A 12,927-nucleotide genomic window follows, 5' to 3' on the forward strand; every position below is an offset into this window, starting at 1 on the left:
GGGAGGGAAACCGGGAAAGGGGATAACATTTGAAATGCAAATAAAGAAAGTACCCAATAAAAAAAAGAATAGAAGGTGCCCACACCTCATAATAAATAGGTAAAGGCTGCATCATAAGACATACAATGATCTTTCTTAATTTCACTAAAAAGAGAAATAGACTTGGGATAATTTTGTATTCAAGGAAAAATTACTTAGTTCCAAGGATAAACTTACAGTTGTATACTTTGATTAGGCAAGGGCATGTATAAACTATTATCTGAACTTATAATTAATATATTATAATGAAACACTGCTTTGAACTTAATATCAACATCCTTCTGTAACTTCCATTCTATGTAATACTTTATTTCTGGGGTAATTTTCTAAAGAACTTTTTGTCCAAGAAGGTATAAAAAACCAGAGAAAAGTAATAAAGTTGTTGGTTGAATGGTTTGGCTTGGGAACTTTACCCATCCAACAGTCCATCCATCCATCCATCCATCCATCCATCCATCCATCCATCCATTCATCATATGCCTGCTTGTCTATATATTTGTGTGTATATATGTAAGTAGAGATGACTACTTGTTGATTGTGACAGACAGTCAGGCCTGGCCAGAGTGTGCGTATGTGAATGTTTGAATGTATATGTGTCTGTGTATATGTGACTGTATAAAGTATCTTAATTCTTCTCCTTTCCTTCCTCTCTGTTTCACAAGGTGTTAATCAGCTTAGCCAGAAAGACTTCTGGGACTTTCCAGAGAAAAGTGCACTAGCAATAAATCTTTTTAATTCCCAGCTGCGAGACAGCATGTGTTAATCACCAGATATTAGACTTATTAAAGCACAAGTAATAAAGAGTTAAGTTTTTAGCACTTAAAGAAGCACAGAAGAGTAAGAAAGAGTTAAATTTTCCTGGTGCTTATTTAAGCATAGAGAGTTAGATCAAGCACAGAGGGTTATAATGTTTATAAAGCATAGAGTTAAAGAGTAAAGAAGCCAGTGTTGTTGGTTTTTTAAAATTACTTACAATTGTTTACAGTCCTCTCATTGCCCCTCTCCCAATCTGCCCTCCCACAGTTCCTCAACCTATTTCTCCTCTCTCCTGTTTCAAGAGGATGCCACCTTCCTACCCACATCAGGCCTACCACTCTCTGGGGCCTCAAGCCTTTCCAGGGTTAGTCACATCTCCCACTGAGGCCAGACCAGGCAGTCCTCTGCTGGCCTTGGACCAGGTAGTGTATGCTGCCTGGTTGGTGGCTCAGTATCTGAGAGATCTCAGGGGGTCTAGTTTAGCTGAGACCGCTGAAGTCAGCATTTTTTTAAAACCATAGAATAAGCAAGAAAGTTTTTAGAACCATGTAGGAGTTATCAGAAAGCATTTGGTATAGTCAGAGAGCTAGCTGTTCATATTACAACTGGAGAACATCAGTCTTAAAAGCATCATTCAATGCTGAATCCCACTTCAAGCCTATTCCAGGCCAGGCAGGCTCGTGGCAGAGCACTGGTCAGGGAGCAAGGAGAGAGGACTTGGGGAAAATGGGATGAGATCTGAAGAGATGGATAAAGAGCAGCTTGCAGTTTAGATGTGGCCAGCAACTGACTGTGGGGCACATAAAATTATATTATTATATAATTATTTTATTACATTATTTCTCCTTCCCCTAAAGCCAGTTTTCTCCCTCAAGTGTTGTTATAACACATACTTTTGAGGGTGCATAACAGGTATATAGTTCTTTGGTTTTTAATCAATTATATTTAGTTTATCTACTTCCTTGGTGATTCTCCCACTGTGCAGAATAGTTAAGAGTTATGTTCCACTGTAGACTATTGATCATCTGCATTAGAGTAATCATTACAATATTACAGAATTGTCTGAATTATGACAAAGGACACTTTATAGTCACACACATTTCTCTTAGCACAATCAGAAGCTATTAAGTGTCTGCTGATCGATGATTTTTTTTTTGGTGTGTGAATAAACAATTTTGTTACTAAAGTTCTCATTGTTCTCAAAGTTTACATTATGATAAAGGTAGGAGTCATAGATTTCTGGTGATATTTTATTAGGTGTTGTCCCTGGGTTCGTTTCAATAAGACAGATGATGAATTGTTGATCCATTGTAGAGATGGCATGATTTTATACTGAGTGGTATCACTTCTCAGTGTGAGTGTATCATTTTTAAGATCCATCTTGCATAGGGATGAATTTCAGTGAAGAAGCCTTTGCCTCCATTGGCTATACTTGCTTTCCCCCAGGACAATATTCCATGCACCCTCCCACTGCAGATGGCTGGAGCAGCTGATACTTCCTGACAAAGAGATATAAGATGTCAATGTTACTTTGTTGTCACAGATCAAGAACAAATCTTAAGAGCTGGGCATGGTGGCACATGCCTTTAATCCCAGCACTTGGGGGGCAGAGGCAGGTGGATTTCTGAGTTCAAGGCCAGCCTGGTCTACANAGTGAGTTCCAGGACAGCCAGGGCTACACAGAGAAGCCCTGTCTCAAAAAAACCAAACCAAACCAAACCAAACCAAACCAAACCAAACCAAACCAAACCAAACCAAACCAAAACAAAACAAAACAAAACAAAACAAAACAAAACAAAACAAAACGAATAATCTTAAGATATGGCATGTAACAGTAGCCAAATCACCTGGGGGAATGAATCCATTGTATGGAAGAAGTGATAACTTTTACTTCTATCTGCTGTGTTCTCTCCCTTTTCAGTTCAAGTTTTATATAACCTGAGTGCACTAGGAGAAGGACAGGTGATCCACACTAGAGTTCTCTCACTCTAACATTGGGGAGGGGAATGAAGTACATTGCAGAATGTTAAGTCAAGGAGAGGGACTTCAGCTTTTCTCCTCTTTAATCTGTGGGGGATCTTTTTGATATTCCAACACAACCTCCCTTCTTAGTGGGCCCTGTATTATCTTCTTGCATGGAGAAAGAAACAATACCTTAGTTGCAGACATAGCATTATGTGAATGTCCTATGCACATAATGTTCATTCTTGTTTCTTGTTTCTGTTGATGAAGAGTGTCCAAACAGTCACTTGGGGAAAGAGAATACTCATTTATCCATGTCAAGACGTCAGGATCGCTAACTATGGAAAGAAAAGACAGATGAGATTTAGAGCTGTTGTTCTGACCAGGGACCTTCTATCAGCCCCTATTTTGTGAATAAATTAATTCCTGAGAATACTCAGTGCAAGTAGCCATAGATGCTCCAATCACCCTTAGAGTTCCTCATGCAGAATCTCCATGGTGGAGAAGTAGACTCCAAAGTTCTTCATCTATCCATCATTAGACATATAGTTCTATCTGCTGTGCATAATTCATAATGTTTTGAAAATGTTGTATGGAGATTGTAAATGTCCACAAAGAAAAATAGCAATATCTCTGTTCTCCAAAATTTCTATTTCAAACCTTGTTGGGTATTTATTTCATCTTCTTTAAATTTTATCACATAAAAATGTATATAAAGTTACTCTTTTAAGATATTTATTTATTGTGAGTGTTTGTATATGTTTGTGGATGTGTACATATGTGTGCATGTCTGCATGTACTTTTGCCAAAGTGGATCAATAAAGGTCAAATGACAACTTGTGGGATTCAATTCTTTGTTTTGACTGTGTCAGTTCTGGGTATTGAACTCAGGCCATTAGTTTTGGTGGCAAGTGCCTTTACTTAGAAAAGCCATTTTGCTAGCCCCCAAACTCAAGTCTTGCCTCACATAACAATGGAATGTTCTGATAAATGTATCCCTAGGCAAAGTGTACTTATATAAATCTAATTTGTAAAGACTACTACTTATCTAAGCTACATTTTATAGTTTGTCATGTCTGGATTATAAACACTCTTAGCATGTGATTTCAGTAAATGTTGTCACACAACAGTAACAAATTATGTATCTAAACATATATGAATATAGAAAATTTGGTATAATACTTTTGATAGGATCTTTTTAAATTGTAAAATAAATTTTGTAGAATCGCTATTACATATCTCTCCTCATTGTCTGAAACACCATTATGTAGTTCTTGGCTATTAATGGTTATTTATGTGATGTACATATGCATGTTCCCCTGAGAGGTCATATTGTTCATCTGCATCATAGAAATTGCTACTATACTCTAAGTGTCTGGGTACATGAACTTTAACCAAGATACTAAGTATTTTTATCTCTATTAGAGATAGTGAGAAAAAAGGAAACAATTTATCAAGTGAAGCATTGTATTACTCAAGGAGTGGATAGTATATCTAGTAAGACAGAGCCATGTAAATTAAACAAAACATGCAAGTAAGGAGGGGGGAGGGAGAGGGAAGCAGGGAGAGGAAGAGGGAGAGGGAGGGAGAGGGGGAGAGGGGGAGAGGGGGAGAGGGAGAGTTTATTTTTAGGAAAAATTCACTTAAAAAACTGTGTGAAAATAAGTTACTTGAAATAAAGATTTCCTATATATAAGAGGTCTTTTAGAGGTAGTCTGTCATTGGTTTTCATTGTTTTGATATACATAGCTGAGACAATAAAATAGTCATGTAGTATAGTTTGCTTTATTTTAAATGGTACATAATAAATTAGTTTTGTAAGGTGTGATGGAATTATTTCAAATAAAGCTTAAAAAAAATCAATGACAAAACCAACATGAAATCTATTTTGTTTGAGGTCAGGGATGAGGATTTCCCCCTAGACGTTCTTTTATTGTTGAGAATTGTTTTCATTATCCTAGAAATTTCATTATTCCAAAGAAATTTGAGAATTGCTCTTTCTAACTCTCAGAAGAATTGAGTTGGAATTTTGATGTGGATTGCATTGAATCTGTAGATTGCTTTTGGTAAGATGACCATTATTAATAAAATAATCCTGCCAATTCATGATCATGGAAGATCTCTCCATCTTCTGAGGTCTTCTTCAATTTATAAAGCAATAGTGATTAAAAAAAAAAACCCTGCATGTTATTGGTACAGAGACAGGCAGGTAGATCAATAGAATAGAATTGAAGACCAAGATATGAATCCACACACCTATGGTCACTTGATCTTTGATAAAACAATCCAGTGGAAAAAAAGACAGCATTTTTTACAAATGGTGCTGGTTCAATTGGCAGTCTGCATGTAGAAGAATGCAAATTGATCCATTCTTATCTCTTTGTACAAATCTCAAGTCCAAGTGGATCAAGAACCTCCACATAAAACCAGAGACACTGAATCTAACAGAAGAAAAAGTGGGGAACAGCCTTGAACACTTAAGCACAGAGGGAAAGTTCCTGAACAGAACACCAGTGGCTTAGGCTTTAAGAGCAGCAATTAACAAATGAGACCTCTTAAAATTGAAAAAAAAAAAAAAAGAACTTTTGAAAAACAAAGGACACTGTCAATAGTATAAAATAGTAACCCACAGATTTAGAAAAAGTATTTACCAACCCTACATCCAATAGAGGGCTAATATCCAAAATATACAAAGAACTCAAGAAGGGAGACTACAGAGAACCAATTAACCCTATTAAAAAGTGGAGTACAGAGCTAAATAGAGAATTCTCAATTGAGGAATCTTGAATGGCTGGGAAGCACTTAAATGTTCAACATCCTTAGTCATCAGGGAAATGCAAACCAAAATGATCCTGAGATTCCACCTCACACCAATCAGAATGGCTAAAATAAAAATTTCAGGTGACAGCAGATGCTGGCAAGGATGTGGAGAAAGAGGAACACTCCTCCATTGTTGGTGGGATTGCAAACTGGTAATACCACTTTGGAAATCAGTCTGGTGGTTTCTGAGAAAATTGGAAATAGTTCTACCTAAGGACTCAGCTATTATCACTCCTGGGCATGTACCCAAAGGATGCTCCAACATGTAACAAGGATGCATGCTCCATTATGTTCATAGCTGCCTTATTTATAATAGCTAGGAGCTGGAAACAACCCAGATGTCCCTGAACAGAAGAATGGATATAGAAAATGTGGTACATATACACAATAGAGTACTATGCAGCAATTAAAAGCAATGACTTCATGAAATTCTTAGGCAAATGAATGGAACTGGAAAATACCATCCTGAGTGAGGTAACCCAAACACAAAATAATACACATGGTATGTATTGACTGAAGACTAGGGTGTGGATGATTCAGTCCTGCATTGAGGGGAGAACACAATGATTATGGGAGATGGAGGGAGAGGGGGACCTGGAGGGAGAGAGGAGATGGAGGAAATATGGAGGGCAGTATCAGAAACTGGAGGATATGTCAGAGATACAGAGGGTCAGGAAATTGAACAACAAAAAAAATGTAGCAGTGGGGATGAGATACTGGGGACAGCCACTGGAGGATCCCAGACAGCAGGGAAATGTGAAGCTCTCAGGACCCAACAGGGAAGACTTTAGCCAATATACGCAGAGAAGGGGGAGATAGAACCTGTTGAGACCATTTCTAGTAGATAGGCACATCCCCTGGTTGAGGGATGGGGCCACCCACGCATCTCAAAGTTTTTAACCAAGAAATGTTCCTGTCCAAAGGAAAAACAGGGACAAAAAATGGAACAGAGACTGAAGGAAGGGCCAACTGGGGACTGCCCCACTTGGGGATCCATCATGTCTATAGACACCAAACTCAAAACTGTTGCTGTGGTCAAGAGGCTGTTGACTCGAACCTCATGTGGTGGTTCCTTGGGAAGTCTGGCCAGCAACTGACCAATGCAGATGTGGATGCTTGGAGCCAACCATCAGACTGAGCTCAGGGAACCTGGTCGGGGAGTTAGAGGAAGAACTGGAGGAGCTGAGGGTGATCACTACCCCATTGGAAGAACAGCATAGGCTGACCTGATCACCCAGTTCTCCCAGAGTCTAGACCACTAACCAAGGAGTGTACCTGGAGGGGTCCATGGCACTGGATACATATGTAGCAGAGGATGGCCTTGCCTGACAGCAACAGATGGGAGGCCCTTGGTCCTGGGGAGGTTTGATGCCCCAGAGTAGGGGGATAGTGGAGCAGTGGGGCAGGAGAGAGTGGGTGGGTGGGGGAGAACTCTCATACAGGCAAAGGGGAGGGGGAAGGGCAGGTGTGGGATAGCTGGATTTAAAGCTGACCAAGCAACTTTGAGAAAACCTAAAATAAGCAATCACAGGAAGAAACAGCCATCAAGGACTAATAAGCGTATTAGAAAGCAATGTTGGAAGAGTAGCTTCTGCAGACAGCAGTTCTCTCTATTCTGCCCATGTTGGGTCCATAGGAAAGAGAGGTGGGTGCTCATACTATGGTATATGATTATTTTCCTATGACAAGTATCGAGTTAGAGACATAACTACAAGCATGCTATAACAGCCATCTTGTCTATGAACTCTCCAAGTCTGCACCCACAAGTGAGGCATGTTCACTTGTAGTACAAAGTATGAAAATTATATTCTGAACAGAACCAGCCCTGGCTAGAGGTTAGATTGTGCTCCTTCAATATGTCTTCGTTATTCAGGGTCCAGTGGAAAGAATGTGCCCATATGTCCTAGACACAGTCTGGGTTCTCTGTGGTAGAGAGTTGAAAGCACCCTTACCCATCACAAAAAGTTTGCTTTTCATCTCTTAACCTCTCTTCTAAGAAGTGCATGGCAGTTCCTGTTGAGAAGGCCACCCTCTCTACCTTCAATATCATCTTAGTCAATGAGGATTACAATTTTTTCAAATCTATTTAGATTTGATTCACTAGTCCCAGATCTCAAGTATTATAGAAATAGCACAATCTCTAAATTACTGCCTGCCCTATTTGATGCTGTTGGAGTAGCTTCCTTGCACCAGTATCATGAGTTTATTCCTGTCACCTCCTGGGAGACCAAGTCTTGCTGGTAATCACTGCAGGATTAAGACTTTTTTCTTTTTATAAATATTACCAATTTCTATCATGTATATTCAACCACATCTTTACCAGCCCTGATTTCCTCAGAATGAAGAAATCAGGGCCAAACACTCACAGTTTTTGTAGTTATTCCAGGTCCATGTTGGTATGAAGCAGGTTTCATTAAATGCCATTGGTTCCATAGCTATGGCTATAGTTCCCACATACATGTTGATAGTAGCAGGATATGAGAGTTTTATCAGCATCAAGTCATTTTTCAGAAATTTTGCATCAAAATTAGGATGGACTACAGTGAATGAGTAATTACATATCTGTTCTTTCTCATTTTTGATGTTGGGTCGGTAAACTCCCAGTCGGATTTTAGTTCTTGGGGAAAAAGAAAGGCAGAGAGATGGAAGAGAAAACAGTCACTGAATGTCAAACTATTAGAAAAAAATGTAAAAAGTCACTTATACAATCAACTTAGCTTTACTTTTCAACTCCATAGTTAAAGTTTACTAACCTGTGTATAGAATTGTGTATAAAACCTTGTGTTTACAGGATGATTATGTTTGTGCCAAGCATATGGGATGATCAATCTACAGCTAACTCAATAGATCCTATTCTAATTAAGATTTGAGCAATATGAACTAGCAGCCAGTAGAGACTTCACAACCTTTGATGTTTTCAGTGCTCTTATATACTCCATATCTGTACAGGCAGCTTTTGAGCAGTACCCAACTGCTTCTAACATTCTTAGCTTATCCACTGCTCTTCTTGGGACTATATAATTATTTTGTCATGCATTGTGTACACTTCCTAGATCCTTAAAACCACATAAATAGTGTTGTAGAGATACCAAGTCATTATTTCATGTCATATTCTCTATGCAAATTCAGAGCCAGATAGATGCCCCTTTGACAAACTAACCAGTCATGCAGCATACCGAACAAACAAACAAACAAACAAAAAACCCATTCCATTTTAAAAGCAGTTCATAGTAGTTATGGGTAATAGAAAGTCTTATTTGCAAGCTCCAGCATCATGTCAACTGCATTTGTTTCCTATGTAATCATGCTAATGTTTTGAGCTTAACTTCCTACTCTGTTGAGCTTAACTTCTCTTGGACAACTGCAAGGCTAAGCATCATAAGTGTGAAACGGAGCCAAAGTTCTGAGTAAAACTTCCCCATATATATATATATTTTTAAATAAAATAATTTTTTTTCTTTTCTTTTATGTGTATGAGTACTTTGCCTGCATGTATTAATGTGTACCATGTACTTGCAAGTATTTTTGAAGGTCAGAACAGGACATAAAATTCTCCTGGAACTTTGAGTTGGGAGTAGGTATGTGGGTGCTGGGAACCAAATCCAGGTCCTCTTGCAAGTGCAGCATGTACTGTTAACTGCTTAGTTGTGTCTCCATCATCTCAATAGATTCTGGACACACAACAAAAATAGATTCTCAGAAAGTAAAAGACACAATGTTCTTCTTTATATGTGTATCCTAGCTTGTACTATATACATGTATATATTAAGCAAATATACACCTGGTTAAAATATAACATAGAAAGAAGAACAGTGTGTGATTTAGTACTGTGTAATAAAGAAGTATAACATGAAGATAAAAAACACATGGGTTGTGAAAGGAGATATACTTTTTCCTCCTACTAAAACTACTTTCTTTCCTTCTAATTCTGTCATAACTTTTTCTTCTTGTGGTGAATAAGTACATACAAATGTAATTGATAATGAAGCCATAAATCCATAAGTGATATTCCATGGCTTTAGAATGGTCATTCTAAATGTATAGAAACTCAATGAGACATATGGAATTTGGGACTGGGCAGTGTTTGCTTGAGTGATTCTGTTACTCTAGCTGTGTGGTGTTTTTATTTGAGTTCATTACAATAGACTGATTGACAAATGGGTTTTTCAAGAGATGCCGTATATTACGCAGCGCTTCATTGCTTTCTCTTATTTACTTATATGATGTGCTATCAACCCAAGCCTTCAGTTTCATGCTGTGACTACGCCCCTATAGTCTGTCAGCACTGATTCTTAAACATGTCGTACCCTCAAACCTTTGTTACCTAAGAGACTACTCAGCATTGTTCCCTTGGTCTGGAACATCCTCGGGCTTTATTCCTTTAGCAGACTTGTGTTTTTCCTGATGTCCTCATATCTTCAAAGAGGCCTAACATTACCATGTTACACATCGCACATGACACATCCCACACCTTGCTCTACTGTTTTATTTTTTGTTCCTGATCCCTTCTCTGCTTTGGTTTATTCTTTATATCAGAATGTACACTCCATGGGAAAAAAGTTATTACTATCTTGTTCCCTAAATGGTTTATTTGAATAGCATTTCTGGTATAGTAAATGATTGATGGATGTTTATTGATGAATATTTGAAATAAAGCTTGTAAGACTTCTTATTGATTTCTATACTGAAGTACATAAAAATGTAAGATTCTATTTTCTTGGAATTTCTAATTCCATGCAAAGTATGAAAAGTTGCTTCTCACACTAACTTCAATAGCACAGATCCCTCCAAGCTCTTATGAGTAAGGAACCACTTACGGTAAAGAACAATGAGCAGCAGTGAGCACCCACTGAGGGTCAATGAGAGTCCCAACACAAGGCTCTGGGCTGGACTGCAGATAGACCATATAAGGAACATTAAAATTCTCTGGTAAGTATTCTTCTGAATTGTTATATTCGTTCAGAACGGCTTTGGGAGTATTAGCTACTAGAGAAAGAACAAAAACAAAAATTTTAGTAAGCTAGTTTAGTTATAGTAGCTTTCTCTAATCAAAGTTATTCGAAGATATCAACGTCTTTAATTTTGACATTTAAAAATTTCACATAATGTAATGTGTCATACAATGTGTATATATTAAAGAAACTAATGGCTATTTTTGTTGTGATATAACTATATCAAAGTTGTCTAATATTATCACATGGGCTCATCTGATATTGATCAGAAATCCTGTCAACACTGTATGTTAGTGAAATTAATAAAATCAGTAAGTACTTTAAATATTAGTCCTTAACAACTTTTGCCAACAATAGAGGTATAAATAAAACACTTTTTGACTTTGGCAGTGAAAAAAAAATCACATGAAAACTTAAAAATTAGCCCACCTCCCTTCCTGATCCAAAATTTCGTAACATCTTTTCAGGGAAAAGGAATGGTGGCTGTTCAGGGGAAATCATGTGCTCAAGTGCCTACTGTGCAGTTCCTAGGGATTTTTCTGCAAAGCCTTGGCACAAAGGATATTCAAAATGCTCCCAGATATCAGAGAGACCTGGCGAACATGTTGTTAGGAACATATGTGAAATGAGAGTCTTTTCATTGATTTCCTTCAGCAACTAATTTCGTCTTAAAATGATTCTTCATCTCCCATCATATCTCATAAGTTACTGGTCGTTATATCACCTTTATGTCAACCACTGATACACCTTTCTGGATCTCACCCTAGACAGAAACAAGACTCTAGACTCACCTGCTAGACTTAAGAGAGTGAAGATGAAAAAAGTCTTCATATCAAGCTATAATCTCAGTAGAGCAAACTAGGTGGTCACACTGTCAACTGTCGCAATCTTGACGCCTGGATCCTTGCCCAGAACAGCTGAAGGAGAAACACTTGTGGCAGGAGGAAAAGGCAAGGATCTTAAGAAATCTTCTAATTCTTTCCTTGGGATCTGATCTATCAAGATGTACGGGAGTCAGCAGGGTTTGACTCTAATGTAGGTGGAGAAGAAGAGGACCAAGACTGGTTCTTGGTGCTTCCTGTGTGATACTAAAACCCTTCCCAGTCATCAACTGTGCCTGCTGACTGCTTCCCTCCCCTCTTTGTGACATAATTTTTCTTTGTTTCCTTCCCTGATCCCTGATTTTGACTTTTAACCTGCCTCCCTGGGTATCTCTGTCTTTACAGTCTCTCTTTGCCATCTTCAGAGGCTCTCAGAACATTGATGTATACAATGCACTTATCAACATCTATTTTTCTTCTCCCATTTTGGAACTGAGAAGTCTACTTACTGTTCTTATAGAAGTTAGTGGCAAAATCAGGACTCAATGAGTTCTTCAGATTCCCTGTGACAAGACTGAAGTTTACCTGAATCCTGGACTCCTAGCAAACACCACTGGCTATGAAATCTTCTCACTTTACTATAACTGGAAAATCAATCAACACAGAATATGATCTTCCCTGAGATTTGGGTCAGGCTTTTGGCACATTTTATTTTTGACTACAGTAAGTCTTCGCTCACTCCTTTGTTTTCCCACAAGTCCTTATGCTTATATCTTCTCACTAGGCCAGATGTAAACCTTCCAAATTCTTTTTTTCTTCTTAAACAGTGGGGTAAGATACAAGTTTATTTTCTTAATATTAGCTATCCTTAATCATTTTCTATTCAACGAACTGGGGTTTCTCAGTTGATTGCAAAACCACCTTGACTCTGAATTCTCCATCTAAAACTCACATAATCTTCCTCACCCTCATAAAAGTTTGGAGCAAAAGTACCCTGCTGATACTATTTGGTTAGAATAGTAAATAAAACCAGTTTTTTTTTAAAGTTTTTATTTTTTACACTGTTTTTTTCCAAATGAATTATATTCTTTTTCTATAAGAAAATCTGACGTGACAATTTCTTGATTGCCACCTTCATCCTGAGATAGGTAACAAATAGTAAATAGGTTTACCTATACATTTTATTGAGAATTTTATTAATGTATATAATGAAATATGATCATATTCATCCTTTCTTTCTCCCCTCCTACTCTCTCCATATTCCTCTCATCAAAACAAAGTAGCTTTGTGACAGCTAAGGAAATTATACTGAGGTTAGTTGTGACTTTACACTTAACAGCCTATTGATTTCCCACTTAAGAAACGTCTTTAGCTTCATCTTAGGGGTAACAGGAAAATGGGACCTCATAAAATTGCAAAGCTTCTGCAGGGCAAAAGACACCATCAATAAGACAAAAAGGCCACCAACAGATTGGGAAAGGATTTTACCTATCCTAAATCAGATAGGGGACTAATATCCAATACATATAAAGAACTCAAGAAGGTGGACTCCAGAAAATCAAATAACCCCATTAAAA

The 12,927-nt window shown here is 37.8% G+C and overlaps 1 protein-coding gene across 3 annotated transcripts in view; it reads right to left on the minus strand.

Annotated features, from left to right (window-relative positions):
• Positions 1-1,586: 1,586 nt before the first annotated feature.
• Positions 1,587-12,927, minus strand: part of LOC110296627 (probable inactive serine protease 58) — a 22,192-nt gene continuing 10,851 nt past the window's right edge. For 2 of the 3 annotated variants that reach the window (XM_021165335.1, XM_021165334.2), the window contains 5 exons: positions 11,321-11,446; positions 10,395-10,563; positions 7,944-8,194; positions 2,950-3,095; positions 1,587-2,294 (listed from right to left, as the gene is read on the minus strand). In XM_021165335.1, the coding sequence (XP_021020994.1) occupies positions 2,145-2,294; positions 2,950-3,095; positions 7,944-8,194; positions 10,395-10,563; positions 11,321-11,360 (756 nt within the window). In that variant the 5' untranslated portion in view covers positions 11,361-11,446 and the 3' untranslated portion in view covers positions 1,587-2,144. Of the gene's footprint in view, positions 2,295-2,949; positions 3,096-7,943; positions 8,195-10,394; positions 10,564-11,320; positions 11,607-12,927 lie in introns of those variants that run through there. The other variant, XM_021165336.1, reaches the window with a different exon arrangement.

The sequence above is a fragment of the Mus caroli genome, chromosome 6 (genome assembly GCF_900094665.2).
Source record: "Mus caroli chromosome 6, CAROLI_EIJ_v1.1, whole genome shotgun sequence".
Classification (NCBI taxonomy): Eukaryota; Metazoa; Chordata; class Mammalia; order Rodentia; family Muridae; genus Mus; species Mus caroli.